Below are 19,809 nucleotides of genomic sequence, written 5' to 3'. Positions count from 1 at the left end.
GTCCACTCAATATGTTCATGAACGCTGGACTTTGACAATATAAATTGCTACAGAATGGCAGCTGCCATGAAAAATGAAACCGTATGAGTCAACACTGACATCTGGCTAGTGAAAAACTTCACTTTCACATTAGGTTCTCCAAATGCAGTGAAACAAAATCCCACCAAAACCCACAAAAAAAGCAAGTAAAACATGATGGAATGCCATGATACAGTGCACGAACAAAGTAATTGTAGTATTTTCTTGTTCTGGAGGTTTGACTTGCAACCTTAGCTTTTTTTAAAGCTATAATTTTTAAGAAGCATCTTGAAATGCTCTGCAAAATGTGCAAGTTTTCATCAGCTTTGAGTAGGGGGGTGGCACTAGATGATCTTCTAAAGTTCCCTTCCAATCTCAGTGATTCTTCGAATCTCAGATACTGCTTTAACAGACCAAACCTCTCTTTGAATTAAATTTCTATTTCAGTTGTCAAGAAGAGTCAGTTTTAAGAAGAGAAGTGCAAACAGAAGCAGAGATGGCACTAAAATCCAAAGATTTTTTTTTTCACAAGTCAGTAGGAAAGGAAATTAAAATGCAGAATACCGAAATACTACAGATACAGAGAAGGAGGGCAAATTTAGATATTAACTGTACAGTACATTCTAAACAATGTGGTTTATCTAGGCTGTTAGATTATCCAGATCTTAATTCTTAAATGGAATTAGTTAAAACTTGCTTCTAGTAGATTTAAGAACATCTTCGAAAAAAAGAAAATACTCCCTGGGAAACAACCATGCTAATCTGCAAAGCATGGTCATTTCATTACTTACTGATTTCTACAATTTTATTTGATTTTTCATCATCCCTGTAGAATAGGGGTGGAATAATTTTACAGTGTGTTTTAAATAATAACAAACAATGAAAAACTGAACTGCCTCCAGAAAAGGCAAAGTAAACGTATATTTGCCTTGAAATGGTGAAAGTACATATGAATATAATTACCTATGTACAAGGCATTAAACTTCATACAGGAAAAAGCAGCCACCAAAGTGGCAATTTGACCTATTTTAGGGTATTTATGCAGTAAAGAAAAAGGCCTAAGGAATAAAAGTGCAGCAGTGGTTTCCAGTGGTTGCAGTAGTGTATGGATATAAACAAAGCCTGTGGAAAAAGGTAATTAATATATGTAAGAGTTCCAACAAATGCAGCTGAAAAAAAATTATTTTCAGGAACACAGTATCTGCTTTCAGGTCTGAGGCAGCAAGTTCAAGTTAAATACAGGCAACAAGATGCAAAGGAAAAAACAGGAAAGCAGAATGCTGTCATAACATAGTCATCTAATGTCACATAAGCAAACTGTAGCCTCTGTGCCCTGCACGAGCTAATGACTTCATCCCTCCTTTACTGAAAGTCCACACGCTACCACACAGGTAAGAAATACCCTTCTCCCTCCAGTCATTCCTGTGATTAACCCAATTCAGTTCAGGACAGGGTTTCACAACGGAAAGCCTTCTCCAGCAGTAACAGGAATACAAGTATATTCTTGTACCATTCCATTCTCATTTCTTCTTACCCTTGAGCCCTGCATGTCAGCTCCTTGATCGTGAGGGCATACAACCACAGGGATTGTGCTGTGAACCATGCCACCACATCAAAGAACAAGTTCAGCTTTTAAGAAGGCCAACCAGAACAAAACAAACAAACAAATGAAATAATCAAGGGACAATTTAAAACAGAACATTCAGATGCAAGTTATGTTAGTGTCATACAGCCTTCTATTAATTTTACGCATATTGCAGATGAAGCCTGGTTTGCAGAGTCTGAAAGAAAGCAGCGTATGTGGCCTGGCAACCTAGGGAAACTTCTTGTCCTTGGCTGAGCTTGTAAATCATTCAAAAGGTCTACATCGTTTGTTTTCCAGAAGATAGGTAGTTACTGTAAACAGTCAAAAGCACCCTTCTATGATATGTGTTCTTTATTTGGAGGACAAAAGGGATTTGTCCTCATTCCCTTTAGGCCAAGGCAGACCACAGTAGCAAAATCAAGTGCTGTACAAAACTCAGTGTCAATTCAATCACCTCCAGGTATGAAGTCACCTGCTAAAATGCTTCTAAAATAAGATTATTGCTGTCACTTTCCATCTCACAAATACACTAGACATTACCAAAGAGATCAGACAGAACTCTGTCTGTTAACAGTGACATTCCCTTACCAGAAGCATCAGATAGTTACTGTGGCCCAGGTGTATCTCAGAAGGTATCTTACAGATAGAGAAGCATTTCAGTCATTCAAGTCTAGGGCTTGAGAAAAGAGTACAATTCTGAACTTTATTTTGTTGCTGAGATACTAAATTTGTCTCAGGTACATAGAAGTCTTCAAATCCTGCCAACAAACTTTTCTTAAATCTAAGAAAGATTTTTACCCCTGGTTTAATCCCATGTAAAAACTTTGCTAGTCACTGCCATGTAGAGAAGAGCATAAAATCCTATGATGGTGCCTGGTATCAGCAATCCATACCCTTTGGGGACTGAAGCTGAGGAGCCAAAGAAGAGGGGATTGCAACAGCAGCTTATATATCTCAAATTCTCACTGACAGGCCCAACTGCCCTTCCAGATGTAAGAGTTGGCAGTATATCTAGAAGCTGTATTCATCCTGACCAGTTTTCAGTGAGATGTCCAAAACAAAGGCTACCAGCTGTGTAGGCCTTTAAAATTACCTGATGAAGGTAACATATCATTTGGCACAACAGCTAGCTTTGATTTTTTGAAAGTGTATATATAACTACATACAAATATATGCATGTATATGCTAAGATCTAATGGTCTTTCTCCAACTCAGGATGTGCAGTCAGATCTCTGGAGGACTAGAAATACACTCTCCAGGGCAGCTCCAGGATGAGGCAGCTCTCAAGTTTTCAACAATTAGCAGAAAGCATGGAACATCTCTGTAGCTGGGATGATACTAATACATCTAAGTTGAGAGCAAGAGAGACAAAATACTCCTTTGTTTTCTATCAAAAGATCTGCTGATCGAAGGGGTCTATAATTCAGGCTGAGAGCATGAAGAGGTGAAAATACAGGCTTGTTTATTTTACTGGAGAAGTCTTCCGTATTGCACTCCAATAATAATACATCCAAAACAGGTTCAGCAAGGTTTGACACAGTATGTTCATTTGGTGCTAATTTGCTGATGTTTTGTTCATACCAGTGCAAAGGACAGTACCTCGCTGGGTGCTTGTGTCACTAACCCAACCAGTACAGAAACTTTTCCAAAGAAATTATAAAGAAAAAATGATTCTCTACAGAAGGAGCACAGAGAAAACACTACTGAAGGTCAGCATCTTTTAATTTAGCAGCCACTGTTTACATAAAAAGATGACACGGTGACAGTAAAAGATAATCAAAACATGCAAGTTTTTCTAGCCTAAGTGAATTGTATACACATGAAACAACAGCATAAGATTTGAAAAAGCAATATGCAAGGAAGTGTAACATATGGCAGTGCTCCAAGAACAAATGGCTGGTCAATTATTGCCAGTGTGTAATCAACAGTGTACAGAATTAGCGTAGTGTCTCCTGATCCTTACAGAAATTATTTGTCTTTCTGAAATTTTTGGTCAAATCAAGGGCTTATCATCTTTCAGATATACACTGATCACTGTTCGTAAAAAAGACTATGCTAAGTGCAGTCACTGCTTAATGAAGTGGACTGACAATAATTTGTGATATATTTAGAACAAGTCCAAGATGCATTTTCTCATGGTAAATGAGATCTCCCTGCCGCAAAAAAAAATACTGCTTAGATACCAGAAAGGTATTTTAATTTCTCATATTCAGTAGAGTGTGTGTGTATACATCTATATATAGTTTTGTTTTCCACTATGATTACGTAAAGTACTTCAAAACCATGTTTCCCGTACTAATTGCAAACCCTATTAAATAAAAATACTAGACAACAATTTTGATCTGGAGTTCACAGTTTCTTAAACCTAGAGCCTACAGTTTATTCCAAAATCAAGTTCTCATACAGAGCACGTTCATGAGATTTGAATCACTTGTTTCAACTCATCTGGTAAGCCTATAAACTAGCTACGTAGTGAAGGGGAATAAAAAGTTAAGTATAGAGGTATATGAATCATGCCTATTTATTAGTCATCCTAATTAATACCTGCAAATTATTCTGCAATAAAGTTATTTTAACAAATTGGAGAACACAGACATATGTCAGTTACTGGGACAATTGCACAGTTTACTGTCAAGCAATTCTAGTAATTATTTAAATTGGTGATTAGAGATCACATCAGCTGAGATATTTTAGAATTCCTTGAACTTCCAGTATGGAAATTTACCGTGTATAATTACATTACTGAGAAATAGCCATACAGTAAATGAATATGCAGATCTCTTCATTTAGCAACCATAATGCATCTATATTTAATAACTCATCTGTTTACACTGTTCATGCTGTTTGCAGAAGGCCATTAGCCTTAATTTTCAACTTGTTTTCTAGTAAAAAAAGTCAAATCTGTAAGAAAGGAGTGAGATTGAACTTCAAAAAAAATGGCAGTATTAAAATAGCTTTTTAGGGTGGTTAGCACAAAGAGATTACAGCCTATGACCATGGTTCCCAGCAATGCTTCTTAAACACCGTCAATTTGATTTCTCAAATAAAGTCAACAAGAAAATAAGAAAATCCTTTTAAAGTAAGATTTTTCACATAAGTCTCCCATAAAAATGTTTTTGTAAAGTCTTGTGCTTTTTCTTGTTGGTACTAGTTATAGACAAAGCACAGATAGTAGTTTTAAGCTTATTAGCAGAATTACCCAAGTCACACTATGACCATTTCTTGCTGTACTTAAACTGAACAGATGTCGAGCAGAGGCACACCTCTTTTCAGAAACTTTTGCCATCATTTTTAATACAAGCCTAGTTGGTCAAAGTTCTAACGTATTTTTAAATAGGCCTTCAGTAATGCACACATATTAATGATAGCAATAATCTAACATATCTTAGGCTAGGAAACCCCACAGACAAAGCCATTTTAAAAACTAAAGCCCTTCCTTTTGTTTAAGAAGAAACAGAAGTCCACCAGGGGAGTAGACCTTCCTTTAAATAACCAGAGAAAATGCTTTGTTTTTCATCTTGCAGAAGGAAGCTGAAATATACAGCATAACTCAGAAAAAAACATAGCATAGTTCAGGAAGAAGTATTTACCATACTATATTAATCATTGAAAGAGTTCCCTGTAGCAATTACAAAACAAACTATAAGATATTGAACCTAAGAAAATATAAAACATGGTCAAAGAAATAGTAAAGCTAGAAATGAAGACATAAAATTTGATGGAGTAAATGAAAAAAAAATTAAAATCTAAAGAATGGTTATAACAAGACAAGAATTTAAACTTAGGTACTTCAAATTTTCCCAGACATTCATGGCTTGCAGTGCCTATAGCAGGTATGTGAGTAAGCACATAGCGCTGCTCTCAAAGAGATAAATACAAAGGTAAGATACAGAGGGTAACAATATCCCACTCCAGAGCAAACCACACAATTCTCCTTGGGCACAGAAGCAATAGCTCCCATGTTAAAATGTTCAGATCCTTCACAGTTACTTATGTAGAATCATGCCCAAGATGAAAGATAATTTCACACCACTCAAAGGAAAAAGTTATTTAGCTAGGGAAAACTTGGGTATAGCACATGGCAGAAACTTGTGCAGCTGGGACACTTTCTTCCTGTTCTAAGTTTTGGAGAAGACAGAGAATCCAATGACAACATAAGAGTCTTCATAGCTCAGAGTTCCTTAAGCAAAACAAAACAAAACTCCATTTTTAAACCTTGAAAGAAGGTGGCAATAAAATTACTCCAACTAACACAGTGAAGAAAAACCCAGTGTTCCAGTCCTCTTGATATTCTCAACCAACAGGTGTTTTAAGAGCATTTTCTGCAGAAAAGCAGTATCTATCCAGACCGATAGCTTTTGACTGACTGTCAAAAAAACCCACAAAACAAAGCAACCTACATTAGAAAACCATAAGAATCAGTTCTCAGGTACAGGTTAAAAGTTTCCCAACTTTTCAAGGAAAGCTTTAAAATGTGCTGATAATAGAACTAGAAGTATTAAAATGCTATCTATTTTTCCACTGATTCATCCATGAATGGACACTAGCTCACAGGATTAGAACTGTTTTCAGTTTTAAATAGAGGATTTAAATTTTCATCTGTGGGATTCGTAAAACACTGTTTCAGTAAAGCACTGTATGATTAGATGGATGAAGGTCAAATATAAATAAATTTACCACTCTTCAATTCAGACTTTTGAGAAAAACATACAGACTAAATAAGTATATGCAATTCCCAGCCCCCAACATAATAGTTTCTGAAAGTACTCCATCATTTTCCTAAATTTGATTTCCACTAAATCAAAGCCAAACTGACCAAACAGTCCAACTGAACGCTGTTTTAATTAACCCATGAAAAAGGTCTGGACTTACAATATCCACAATGTCCAGAAATTAAATCAGTAACAGTCTGTGTCTAACATCTCAAACTGCAGCACTCATTTGATGAAGCACTAAGCAGTAGCACAAAGAAAATGGAAAGAATCCTCCCTACAACATTAGTCCCTTAGCCATTATTTTGACATTGAAGGAATACAGTAATTGGCACATTTCTGTCACTATGTATAAGCATCAGAAGATTTGCAAAATAACCAGTCTACTGAATCTGTGTCCACTATTCCCTTGATAAACAGAAAAGGCTGGGCTCTTGAGGATTGTTTCTGTCAGAAACACAAGACTGATACTGTGTCGTTTTCATGAAAGAAGACAATCACCTGTCTACACCTTGAAGAAAAAGTAGATCCTCATCAGTTCCTGAAAGGAGTGGTATTTGTAAATAAAGGCAGGTTAGAAACTGTATAAAAATATTTAAGTGATTACCTCTCCTATAAAGACAACCATAACACAATCCAGTTTTTCTTCAGGAGACAGCTTATCAATAAGGGAGTGGAGAGTTTCTGTAAGGTAAGACTTGACTTTTCTTTTCACTGTAGGAATTCCCATTACAATGGAAACTGAAATCAAACAAACCAGAAATGTACTTTCAGTGATTTCATACACACGATAGAAAACAACAATCTTACCTCACAATGAAGCATTGCTTAAGAAAGGCAAAGAGTTGAATGACAGAGAAAACAGTACTTAAGAATAGTTTAAAAACATACCACCCATCATCGGGAGCATGATCAACGTGATCACCACCAACACTGAGCAAACACAGCAAACAAAGAAACAAAAAATTAATCCTAGACCTTCCAGATTATTGCATAGGCACGGTGAGTTGACCCTGGCTGGATGCCAGGTGCCCACCAAAGCTGCTCTATCGCTCCCCTCCTCAGCTGGGCGGGGGGAGAAAATAGAATGAAAAGCTTGTGGGTCAGGGTAAGGGCAGGGAGATCACTCACCAATTACCATCACAGGCAAAACAGACTTGACATGGGAAAAAATTAATTTACTGCCAATCAAATCAGAGTAGGATAATGAGAAATAAACCCAAACCTTAAAAGCACCTCTCCCCACCCCGCCCTTCTTCCCGGGCCCAACCTCACTCCCAGTTTCTCTCCCCCCCCCCCGCGGGCCGGACGGTGCTGGGGCTGGGGGGTCCCTCCGGCGGTCCCTGCCGCTCCTGCCCCCCGGGGGAGGCTCCCCACACTCTGCCCTGCTCCAGCCCGGGGTCCCTCCCCCGGGAGCGGCTCCTCCGCGACCTTCCCCCGCGGGGGCCCTTCCCCCGGGCTGCAGCTCTTCACGCACCGCCCCGGCCGGGCCCCCCCGCGGTGCCGCCCTTCAGGCCCAGCCGGCTCCAGCCCGGGCCCCCCGCGGGGTCACAGGCCCCGAACCCGCCCCGGCCCGGGCTCCCCCCCGCGGGGCCACAGGCCCTGCCAGGAGCCGCTCCGGCCGGGCTGCCCGCGGGTCGCAGCCTCCCTCGGGCACCCCCTGCCCCGGCCTGGGGTCCCCCGCGGGCTGCGGGGGGGGGATCTGCTCCCCCGTTCGCCGCCATGGGCTGGGGGCACGGCCTGCCCCAGCGGGGGCTTCGCCAGGGGCTGCCGGGGCATCTCTGCTGGGCGCCTGGAGCCCCCCCTGCCCCTCCTGCCCGGCCGGGGGGCTGCAGGGTGCTGCGCTCACACCTCCTCGCCCCTCTCTCCGGCTGGGGTTGGCTTTCCCACTTTTTAAACACGCTGTCCCAGAGGCGCTGCCACCATCACTGCTGGGCTCGGCCTTGGCCGGCGGCGGGTCCATCTCGGGGCCGGCTGGCATCGGCTCCATCGGACACGGGGGAAGCTTCTGGCAGCTTCTCACAGAAGCCACCCCTGTAGCCCCCCCACTACCCAAACCTTGTCATGCAAACCCAATACAATGGGTAATAATCAATAACCATGGTATTAACCAGATAAGGTGCTCCCACATTTTTAAGTTAGCGATTAAACTCCCTAACTTAGTTTTATTTTCAAACTGGTATAACTATTCTTCACAGCTCAAGTATTTAACTTCTCAGAAGTCATCTTTAAAAAATTACATTGCTGAAAAACTCTAGTTCTTTCCTTGCACCCAGTTTGGGACCTTCTAGAAAAAACAAGTCCAGATCATCAGCATTGCCGAGAAATTCCTCACTGAAACCTCTTATCCTCATTAAAAGCATCTTAAATACAACGCAATCTGGCCACAGCAACAACGTTAACACCACCCTCTCGTGTTCCTTAACTTTCCCATAGCCTTTGTTCTGCACCCCATCCCGTACCCAGGGCTGGTTACCTACTAGGCACACAGCAGGCAGCAGCAGGAACACAGTTAAAGGATAAAGCAGACTTCATGAAGTCAGCACCGGCGTTCTGAGCCATTTATGTGAAATAATTTACCATACCACAAATATATAAAACCAAACAACTATTAAAAAAGTTGTTTATCCTTCCTTGCAGAGCCTGCTTTGCCTAGCAACTACAAATTAACAAGCTCTGAAATTTTAAAAAGCACTCAAAAAGCACAGTGACCAGGAAAGGGGAAGACAGGAAAATAATTTTAACTCAGAATTTCCTCTCTCTTTTTAATTAAATAAACCTAATTCCAATTTCTGTTTTGTAATTTCAAACTTCTGTCATATTCTCAGTGGGATATAATACAGGCTTCACTTAAAACAATAAGGGGATATGAGCCTTTTCCTTCCTGATTAACAACATTGAAATAAATGGTGTCTACAGTCATAAAAATAACCCTATGGCTTGAGCCCACACATTTGTCACACTGGCAAGCCTTCTGTTAAAAGAAGGAGCAACCAAACTCACTGAAATAATGAAAAAAATACAGGCCAGGAGTAACTAATGCTTCTTTCAAAAGTAAGCAGGACAAAAGAAAAAAAAGAAAAGTCTAGTGGACAGTCACACAAGCCATTCAAGTCAGATGGCACACAGAGAAACAAGGATTCATTGGTGGGGCCTTCAAGCTTAAAGACATATACACACACACATGCTTTGAGGTGTATCAGCTTGGTTAGGCTTTATGGTGTTTATTTTCTAGAGATCCAGGAGTGGGACTCCATGGAGCTATCCTATTGACCAAAGCTCAGAATTTGTGAGGATTAGGTGGGAAAAAAAAAAGGGGGGGTGGTGGGTGGTGCAGGCAGGGTGGGAGGAGAATCAACACTATCGTAGCACAACACTGATATCTTTTTTTCCCCTCCAATGAATCTCCACATTTTATTGATGCAACAATACCTGATAATCCTAGTTCTTCCAAATCTAAGATAGAAATTGAAATATATTGTTCAAAAAACCAGAAACATCAACTCTAAAATAATTATATCCATGCATGGTTGCCTCACAGATCTGAAAAGCCAAAGGGACATGTCCATTAGCAGTTCAGAATCTGTAAAGCTTGAGCTTGTACCTTAATATGGCATGGAGTGTGATTGAGATTATACAGAAAAGAGCAAAACTGAAGCCAAACTCCTTTATATTGGATTTAGTGCTAATTCTAAGAGATACCAATACCACACAAGTTAAATGAGGTGTCCTTGACCTGCCAAGTAATACAGTAAATTACATTACTACAACTAGGAAGTCCTCCAGAGAGAAAACACAGAGTATCAGCATACCTCCTGTCCTTCCAAGGCCAATCTGCACAGAAGGTTGAAGGCTTCCTTCATTTTTCAACAAGTGAGGCAAATGGTAATAGATATTTGGCACTTGAAGAGATTTTCTACTTGTTAGCTCTTTTAACAATTTCAGCGTCTCATCTGCAAAGATACATGAAATCAGTAATGCAGAAAACAAAAAATATTAAGTTTTATGCAGTGGTAAATAGTACAAAATTCCAAGCATGGTCACAACTGAAAAACAGAAGAAATGATGCATTTTACTGAGGCATTATATCTTATGTACAAAGGAAGTCTTTCCTTATTTTAATTTTTTAAATAAATGGTGGCCATGATTATCTTGCACCAAGTAACCTTGCTACAGATATAGTTAATAATTACCTGATCACACAGACTTAGTGTGTAAACACAGAAGTACAGAATGCCTCATTTATTTAGGGGTTTGGGGTTTTGTTTTAGTTTTTTTCCGATGAATCAAAACGGGAGGCTTATTTACCTAGATTATTTTTTACTTACGTTTACCATTACCATGTAGTGATGCTACTGCAAATAACTTTTCAAAGCTACAAATACGTATTGGAATACACTGAACATACAGATACAAAACAAAAATAGCACTAAATATACAATTGAGATTTTGAGTATTTCTGCAATAAAATAAATGCTAACATGAATTTAATTTAGTACATTAAAGTACTTAAAATAATTCTTGCACTTTCCAAAGTAACTGCCTCTCAGGATGTCCAGGTGGTTCTCAAAGCTGCAAATAACAGTTTTAAAATTCCCCTACTGTGCGTGTTAATTTTCTTACATCAAGTGTGAAAACAACTCTTATTTCAAGTGACAGATATGACAGCATATGGATCTTTGATAACTTATGGGGTTTATATCAAGTTAAGTAAAAAACTGTACTTGAAGTTTCTGAGAAAAATGAATTGTTAAGAAGTGAGAAAAGAAATGCCATAAATGTCGTTCCTTTCAGATTCTGAGTATAGCTTCTACAAAGATAGAAGGGTTTTGTTGTAGGTTTTGGTTAGGTTTGTTTGGGCTTTTTTAATATTTATTTTTGGGTGAAACTGAATTCCTAACCACTTAGAATTTTGAAAAAGCTTTGTAAATTGATGCCGTAAGTAGAGATGCTTATCTTGATAAGATTCCAATATAGGTATATTTTACTTTCCCTGCTAATATTTCCTTTAGCTTCACCTGCAAAAGCTGGACTAAAAATTCTGTTGAAGTATGACAGCTCTTTGTATAAATGAATAATGATCTACATAAAACAATTTGGAACTCTCTCAGTTTCAAAGATAGCAAATACTATACAGTATTCTTTATAATTAAGTATGTTAAACTTAATAAAAACCTGTCTAATACTAAGTTCTGAGCACAAAAGCTCAGAAATTCAGACTTCAGCTGATTTCCCATCATGGCTCCACATAGAAAAAAAGAGGATGCCCTAGGCGGGATCCAGACATGACAGTATGTTAAAAATGTGAATCAGTAATTTTAGATGCTTCAGAAGAGAATAACTCCCTGTAACTATATTGCCTACAAACTCACTCACTCATTTTTGGAAAAAAATATGGTAATAACTTCATCATAAATCCAGTATCAAAATTACTTGACTTCCTCTATGCTTGTTTGCTTTAACAAAACATACACATAGAATATGAAGACAAAAGTCACAGACTATGTTAATCCATATGATTCCTGGAGATCCAGGGAACTATGGAGCTCAGGCTGGATAACCCATTCATGTCAGACACAGCAATTCATCGTTAGTATCAGCACCGAGGGCTTATAACTGTAACAACCACCACTACTACCACTCCACCCCACCCCGAAAAATTTTATAGAAAATAGTAATGCATATCACAAATGCAAGTAGACAACAGATTCAAAAAGCCTGATCAAGTTTTTTGATTTGCAAAGTTATTTGGATTTATATTCCTCAATAGGCCAATACAGTGAAATTTATGCAACCTATCAAATCAGACCTCTTGCCAGAAAGTTTATATTTATTTGCTATTCATTTTCCATCTAGAAAAATCAGAGTGACTAAAGCAGTAATAGTGTGATTTTAAAAGTTAACTTCAATAATTTGGTGAGTAGTGCAAAGGCAATCTCTAATATTACCAAACACAGCTCTTCGTAAACTTGAGCATCAGCCTCCAAAATGCATAAAAACTTGTAAGGAAGATTTCACCAGTTTTCAATAGCTGGTGATTAACTGGTAAAGGGCACTACTTTTACATTTTACAAATCATAATTAATACCTTAGTCTGTATGGTTTTACACCTTCCAGCAGACTTTTAAACATACTTTAACTGCTTCAAGTTCATCCATTTCTTCTCTTTACTCAACTTTCCACTCAAGCCCTATTTAAAAAGTGATGTAAATTATTGCCAAAATATATTAAATATGTTAAATAAGTAGCTAGAGGTTCCGAACTTTGGAAGCTAGGTGTGGAATAAGTATTCAGTCCCTAAAGCCATAAGAATGAAGAGTGGGTGCATGACTAAGAATAGAAATTGGAAAAAGCAAAAGCCAAAAAATTCCCCACTAGATACAACATATTACACATTCTTTATTTGCACTGCTGAACAGTTTCATTTGCCTTTCTTCATATTAATTTCTTATCCTATAGTAATAAAAGAGATATTGGTATTGCAGTTACAAAAAATATCTCAATCACAGTATGTACCTGAAAAATTATTCATTGCATTCTTACTCCCATTTGTTTCTGCTACTGCACGCCTGAACTGCTCCAAGATAGCATTCAGCTCAGAAGAGCGCTGCAGAGTGCGATGCTCAGCTATACGAAGACGTTCCTTCAAAGCATGAAATTCCCGTTGATATGCAATCAACTTTTCTAGAGAAAAAAAAAGATGATCCTGGTTATTTTTGGAAACAAACACAGACAGAGCCAATGAGGGTCAGGGACTGCTCAGCTAAGCAGGATCTGAAATCCAACCAAAAAGGGCACAGTCCAGTGCAATCCCACCTGAGTTAGGTACCTTAGCATTTGCACAGCATACAGAGAAAAGTGACCTGCACCAGACAGGGATGCAAAGCGGGCATTGAGGGGGGTACGCCCTTCACTGCAGCCACAGACAGGGGCAACCTATGAGTCCCCATTACTCAGCACCACAAGGCCATTCTGAATCCTTTCTTCGAACAGATGCCCACAAACATTTTCCTTTAAGAAGCAGGATTGGTGCCTTACAAAAGTACAGGTTATGGCTTTGGAAAGCCCCCTCTGAAGACTTTGCAAGAATGAGTGGAATCTGACAATATTTTAGACATACCAAGTTCAAACCCAAGTTTTGACTTCACAATACTGTCAGTGCCTGCAAGAACAAAATTTTGATCAAAATCCTGCTAAGGTAGATACATACATGTATTCTCTGAAAAGAGACCAAAACGGAGAGGGAAACTCCAAAACTCCTTTGCTGATATGTTGCCTATGCCCTTTCCACCCAGAAAAGTACGTATCTGTGGTTTCAGCATCTTCTTCCTGTTGGTCATTTCCTCAGATCTCCTGCTCACCATCATCACTCTCCTTCAGCCAAACTACAGGTACAGACTGGAGTGTCTCAAGTGATTTTATACCTTGTAATCAATATTCCAACAACACAGCTGTCATCCACAGACACATCCTTTTTGTTATTTACCTATCCCTTCACAGCCTCTTGGTATTGCAATGGTAGGGAAGCAGTTTTGCAAGCAATTTGAATCTCTTCCTGTTGCTACATTACAGTAACACATGGAGTAAAGAAAGTATTACAGCCAATTTTCCGTTGTTAATAATGTTACATTTCTTCCAACTTCTTTCAATTTACATTTATTTTCTTTTTTGTAATTGGGATGTACTGCTCTGATTAGGTTTAGAAAACATAATTAGCTAAAATGCCCCCTGCTCTGAAGACAGAAAAATAAAAACACAGTTCACTACCTCTTAAAAACATTTCCCTTGCCAGCCTTATTTTCCTTTTTTCATTAAAACCAAATGGTTATTGCTTTTGTGCCAACAAACCCAGAACACTGCTGCTGGCCGACAATTCAGTGCTGGGCACACTACACACCGACAAGTGAATCCACACTGCTATTTGAAACAGGATTTGGTGCTTTAGTCAGCAGTATTGAGAAGGCCAGGAAAATTTTTTGGACTTTCTGGCATGAAGGACATTCTTACTTGCCAATGATAACCCAAAGAAATCAGAGATTGCCTGGAACCATGTCTACTAATTACAGTAAGGTTACAAACCATTTTAACAGCTAAATGAGTATAGGATTGTATTAGTGTAGATGTCACACTCAAGCATGTGAATGATATTCCCTCCCCCAAATGAATGGGTGATGGCAGGTTACAGAGATCTCTGTTAATTTCTGTATAAACAGGGAGGAACTGGTGTGCCACCAAAAGGCATGCAAGGTTTTATTGAGGGCTTTTTTAGCAATGGATAGCCTCAGAAGCAGCCTGTAGCACTATGTCGCCTTTCTTCACAGTACAAGACAGCAGACAACTTCAGCACTTCTGTTCTTCCTACTTCAAAAAGGCTAAACTTGTCTGTGGCACAGTCTGCGTTTCTCCTGGGAAAATGGTGATAATTCTATGGAATCTGTGGTTGAGACTCCAGCACCTCAAGTAGGATGAATTTAGGACTTCCTCTCGATTTAGACAAATTCTTGGCAGACATCATTTCTCCTTCTACACTTACTACAAGACAGCAGCCCATCACACACACTACTCTGATGATTCTGGTGCTCTAAGGAATAGCAGAAGCCTAGAGCGAATAATTTACTTAGGAATACGTCGAAGAGTAGAGAATCACGGTAGCTCTGTGCCACCTCCACCTAGTAAACTCCACAATGCAAAATCAGAAATACCTTATTGCTAAACTCAGTTTTTAAGCAGAGATGATTTTTCTACCTCCCTAATTCAGATAGGTAACACAAAAATGGGAATTACAGGACCCTTGTAATTCCACAGCAAATTAATACTCTGTCGTAAAACCACAAGAAACTTAGAGCCCAACTGAAAAGGCAGTTTTGTCATATGAAGAAATAAAAACTGTAGTTTCTTATTAAGAACTACCAGTAAAAATCCCTTACTGAGAAGACGACGTTTCAGAGAAGGTTGCTGTTATAACACCTTTAATTTACAATTATTATAAAATGTCAAAAATAAAAAAGTAGTTAATTACTTTTAAAAGAAATTTAAATTGCATATGTAGAAGTAAACTTTTATTTTCATAACTTACCATAGCAGGTTTTTGAGCAAATAACATAGGTTCCCAACTGCAGCACTGTAAAATTTTTCCTAGCAGAAGTATTACGAAGTATTTCAGTCTTGAGGCTCCCAGTGCACAGTATTGGTACTGCATTTATGGTACTTGAGACCTCAAAAGCATGAATTCCTTTAAGAAATACTAGTTGATTGGTTCAAAGTAGTCAACTTCTCACAGGTGCTTCAACCACATATATCTGGGTCAAGGAGGCTGATGTAAAAGATACATAAACTCCTGACATCCATCCTTCAGAAATGTACAGCTGCTTTTTTTTTTGTTAGGTCACAATATTATTCAGTCAAGTAAAACTAGAAAACGTTAACATTACAAATATAATCTTATTTTAAGTCCACTACCCTATGAGTATTTTTCTAGTTATTTATGCAAAACAAAGTAAAAATCACTTTGCAGGAACTTAAGCCATTTAAAACAGTTACATCTCTAGCACTACCAGAGCTAGCACTTTTCATGTATTTGGAGATTAATGTGTAATTTGGCCTTTTGGCACTTTGTTTTATAATATGACTTCCTGTACTTTGAAACAAAACAAATTAAATTTAAATTTCTAATAGTTTTATCTTTGGTATATTTTCAGTACTGCAAAGCATTGATCAACTACTCACATACTACTTACAAGCAAAGAGAAAACCACAACAGCAGCAATATCAAATTTCATTTCATACTGAAAGGCACTTGTAAAGGAGAAAATACTTCTTAGCTCTTACAGTACCACCAATAGAGGTCATCACCTGTCCCAGACTTTAGAAAAATAAGTGTCCCTTAAGGCATCAGGAGTTTATAAATACTGTGATTTTTCAGGGTTCTTGACTCCTAAGCACTTGGGAATGAGCCGACAAGATTAAATTTAAGGATCTATTTTTATTTAAACCTTGACTTATCTGACTTACCTCAAGTTTGGTATTTGATTCCCCCCCAAAAATATGAAATAATTTGAAAGCTAAATCTTTTCATCAAAAAATTAGGACTTTTTGAGGAAAACATGTTACTATATTACACAGAAGTCCCATTTACATTTTAAATTTCACGACTTTCCTCATAAGGAAGAGGAAATCAAAATCTGCAAGTGACTGTAGAAGCTTCTCCAGCAATTCAAGGCAGTCTTTCTGAAATGTGTATGCATTATGAAAGGCCAAAGCTCAATTACAGTTGAAATTGGCCAGTGCTTTATCTGACAGCAAGGACGGCTTTGTGAAGTATATTAATAGCAAAAGGAGGTCTAAAGAAAACTTTGGACCAATATTTTTTGATAATGATCACATAACTAACAGGGACAAAGACAAAGCAGATACATTCAATGCTTTTTTTGCTTCAGTCTTTAATAACACTGATAGACCTTGGGCTGCCCAGTCCTCTGAGTCAGAGGACCACGACTGCAGGAACAGTGACTTTCCATTTGTGGATACTGAAATTGTAAGGGACCAGCTCTATCAGCCGAATGTTCACAAGTCCACGAAGCCTGATGGGATTCATCTCAGAGTACTGAAGGAGGCAGTGAATGTTATGGCAGGACCTGCCTCGATCATCTGCCAAAGGTTGTGAGAGTCTGGGGAGGTGCCCTCTGACAGGAAGCTAGCCAACGTTATTCCAATTTGCAAAAAGGGCATGAGGGAAGACCCAAGAAACTACAGACGTGTTAGTGTAACCTCATTTCCTGGAAAAATTATGAGAAGATTAAACTGAGTACTACTGAAAGGCATTTAAAGAACAATGCAATCATCAAGCAGTCAACATGGGGTGACAAAAGGAAAGTCCTGTTCAACTAATTTGACATCCTTCTATGATAAGGTCACCTGCCTTGCAGATGAAGGGAAGACAGTGGATGCTTTTTTTTTTTTTTTTTTTTAGGAAAACTGATACTGCTTCTCACAGAGCCTCCTTCTGGACAAGTTATCCAACTGTGACATGAGCAGGTGCACAGTGTGCTGGATGAAGAACTGGCTGAAGGGCAGAGTGCAAAGGGTTGTGGTGAACGGGGCTGTATCTGGCTGGCAACTTGTCACCAGCAGTATTCCTTGGGGCTCAACTCTAGGGCCAGTTCTGTTCAATGTGAATATCTGGATGCAGGACCTGAATGCACCATTAGCCAGTCTGGTGATGATCCTAAGCTGGGAGGTGCTGTAGACTCTCTCATGGTACAGAATGCCTGGCAGAGGGATCTAGATCGACTGGAGCACTGAGCTACGATTAATGGAATTAAATTTAACAAGCCCAAAAGCCAGATTCTAGGAGCGAGTAACACCAGGCACAAGTATAAACTGGGAGAGGGGTGGCTGCAGAGCAGCCCTACCGAAAGGGATCTGGGGGTGCTGGTCGGCAGCAGGCTCAATGCAGGTCAGCAGTGGCCCTGGCAGCCACCAGGGCAACCCGCACCCTGGGGTGCCCCGAACACGGCACAACCAGCCGGCCAGAAGAGGTGATGGTACCGCTGTGTTCAGCCTTGGTGCGGCCTCACCTGGAGCGCTGTGGGCAGTTCTAGGCCCCACGAGTTAAGAAGGATGTGAAGGTCCTTGAATGTGTCCAAAGGAGGGAAACAAAGCTGGTGAAAGGGCTGGAAGGCATGTCCTGTGAGGAGTGGCTAGGGACTCTGGGCTGGTCTAGTCTGGAGAGAAGGCGGCTGAGGCTTTTTGCTCTCTACAGCTTCCTGAGGAGGGGACGTGGAGAGGGAGGTGCTGAGCTCTTCTCCCTGGGATCCAGTGACAGAATGTGCAGGAAGGGTTCAAAGCCACAGCAATGAGGTTTAGACTGGACATGAGGAAGCGTTTCTTTACTGAGAGGGTGGTCAAACACTGGAACAGGCTTCCTGGAGAGGTGGTCGATGCCCCAAGCCTTTCAGTGTTTAAGAGGCATTTGGACAATACCCTTAACGACGTGCTTAACTTTTGGTCAGTCCCATACTGGTCAGATAGTTGGACAGGATGATTGTTTTAAGTCCCTTTCAACTGAGATATTCTATTCTAGGACAAGCTCACTTGTAAGCATCATATATACAAAAAGTCAATAATGTAACCAATATTATCAAAACACATTGGACCATTTAGTGTTTTATTGTTCAAAGGTTTCTCTAAAACTTAAAGAAATTGAATGGTTTTCTTATAAAAAAAGTATCAAACCACTTTTTTCATTGCTGTAACAATTGAAAGAAAAATACTGAGCCTAAAACCATAAAGGAAACAGTCACAGAGATCAGTGGTCAGCACCATGAAAAAAGCTTCTGTTGCTACAATATTATAAATTACTTTCTTCTTCTTATGCTGAAACTTAGAGCTGTTTCAGAAAACAGAGGAAGGAATTCAGACAGTAAGTTATTGGCCTTATACAGCTGATGGAAGAACCCCAAACATATGTTCTCTGACAAACAAAACATCCTTCTAACAGCAGCTGTAGCCAATATCAAACACATTTGGGTCTCCAGTAGTTTCAGCACACAGTCGTATTTTTATTTAAGAATAAAACAGTATTTTATGTTGAAATGTGAAGGTGATCTTTTCCATACTTTGCTCTGGAAGCCAAAAAGATCAAATAAAAATAACTAGCTTTCATACTTCAAATGAAAGTATCTTGTTAAGAAATAACTTGAGAACTGGAGGCATTAATTCTTCATCATTTTCTCTTAAAATCTAGTAGTTTCAGCAAAACTCAAGAAGCTGAAACCCAAATATTTTAGCTGGCTTGATGCTGCACGCTTCTTGGAAAGTTAACACTACATTAACTCACTCAGTTTGTTTTATCAACTTTTTTTCCCCTTGTTGCAAGATGTTCTCCTAAATACGCAGAACCTAGAATTTAGACAAGCACACTTCAAAGTTCATGCAGTATTTTGAAAATTAAAACTTAAATCAAACTGTGAAGGTTTGCAAGTTTTTCACCAGAGATGAAATCTCAGCACTCAGCCTACTCTTCCTTATCTGGGTTATTTATGGTTCTCCCACTAAACAACTGTTAAAAAAAATAAAGTAATTCCAAAAAAGTCACCATTAGCCTAAGTTACAAACTCAATCCATTCTCCTCTTAGACACAGTCTTGATTACATAATTTGATTCTTGCTCCAAATTGAGACAGCTCATAAGTGAAGTTTTAAACCAGATGCCAATTTCCTAAGCTCAACATGAAGCTTCTGAACATCATGGCATTCATCTAGTTTCTTAGTTCTGGGTTTTGTACTACTAGTCTACTCTGTGTACCTCGACCGATGACTTCTAAAGACAAAGAGCTCTCCCTTCAGATAAAAAAGGACAAATGAAAGGAACAAGAAAATACACTGTACTTTGAACTTACAAAAGCATTTTGCAGATTATCTCAGATCAACTAGAACATCAAAAGAAGTCTGAATTGTAGGTAAATTACCTGCACTAGCAGAACACTCACTGTAT

The 19,809-nt window shown here is 39.1% G+C and overlaps 1 protein-coding gene across 2 annotated transcripts in view; it reads right to left on the bottom strand.

The window, feature by feature from the left end:
- The window catches only part of MGAT4A (alpha-1,3-mannosyl-glycoprotein 4-beta-N-acetylglucosaminyltransferase A), an 83,106-nt gene that overhangs the window by 38,920 nt on the left and 24,377 nt on the right, over positions 1-19,809 (bottom strand). For both annotated transcript variants that reach the window (XM_037376042.1, XM_037376043.1), the window contains exons 3-5: positions 12,832-12,999; positions 10,128-10,268; positions 6,923-7,056 (exon numbers count right to left, since the gene is read on the bottom strand). In XM_037376042.1, coding sequence (XP_037231939.1) covers positions 6,923-7,056; positions 10,128-10,268; positions 12,832-12,999 — 443 coding nt within the window. The remainder of the gene's footprint in view (positions 1-6,922; positions 7,057-10,127; positions 10,269-12,831; positions 13,000-19,809) is intronic.

Source organism: Falco rusticolus, chromosome 2 (genome assembly GCF_015220075.1).
Source record: "Falco rusticolus isolate bFalRus1 chromosome 2, bFalRus1.pri, whole genome shotgun sequence".
NCBI classification, from domain to species: domain Eukaryota; kingdom Metazoa; phylum Chordata; class Aves; order Falconiformes; family Falconidae; genus Falco; species Falco rusticolus.
The sequence above is the reverse complement of the archived record's forward strand: the minus strand, read 5'-3'. Positions and strand labels throughout refer to the sequence as shown.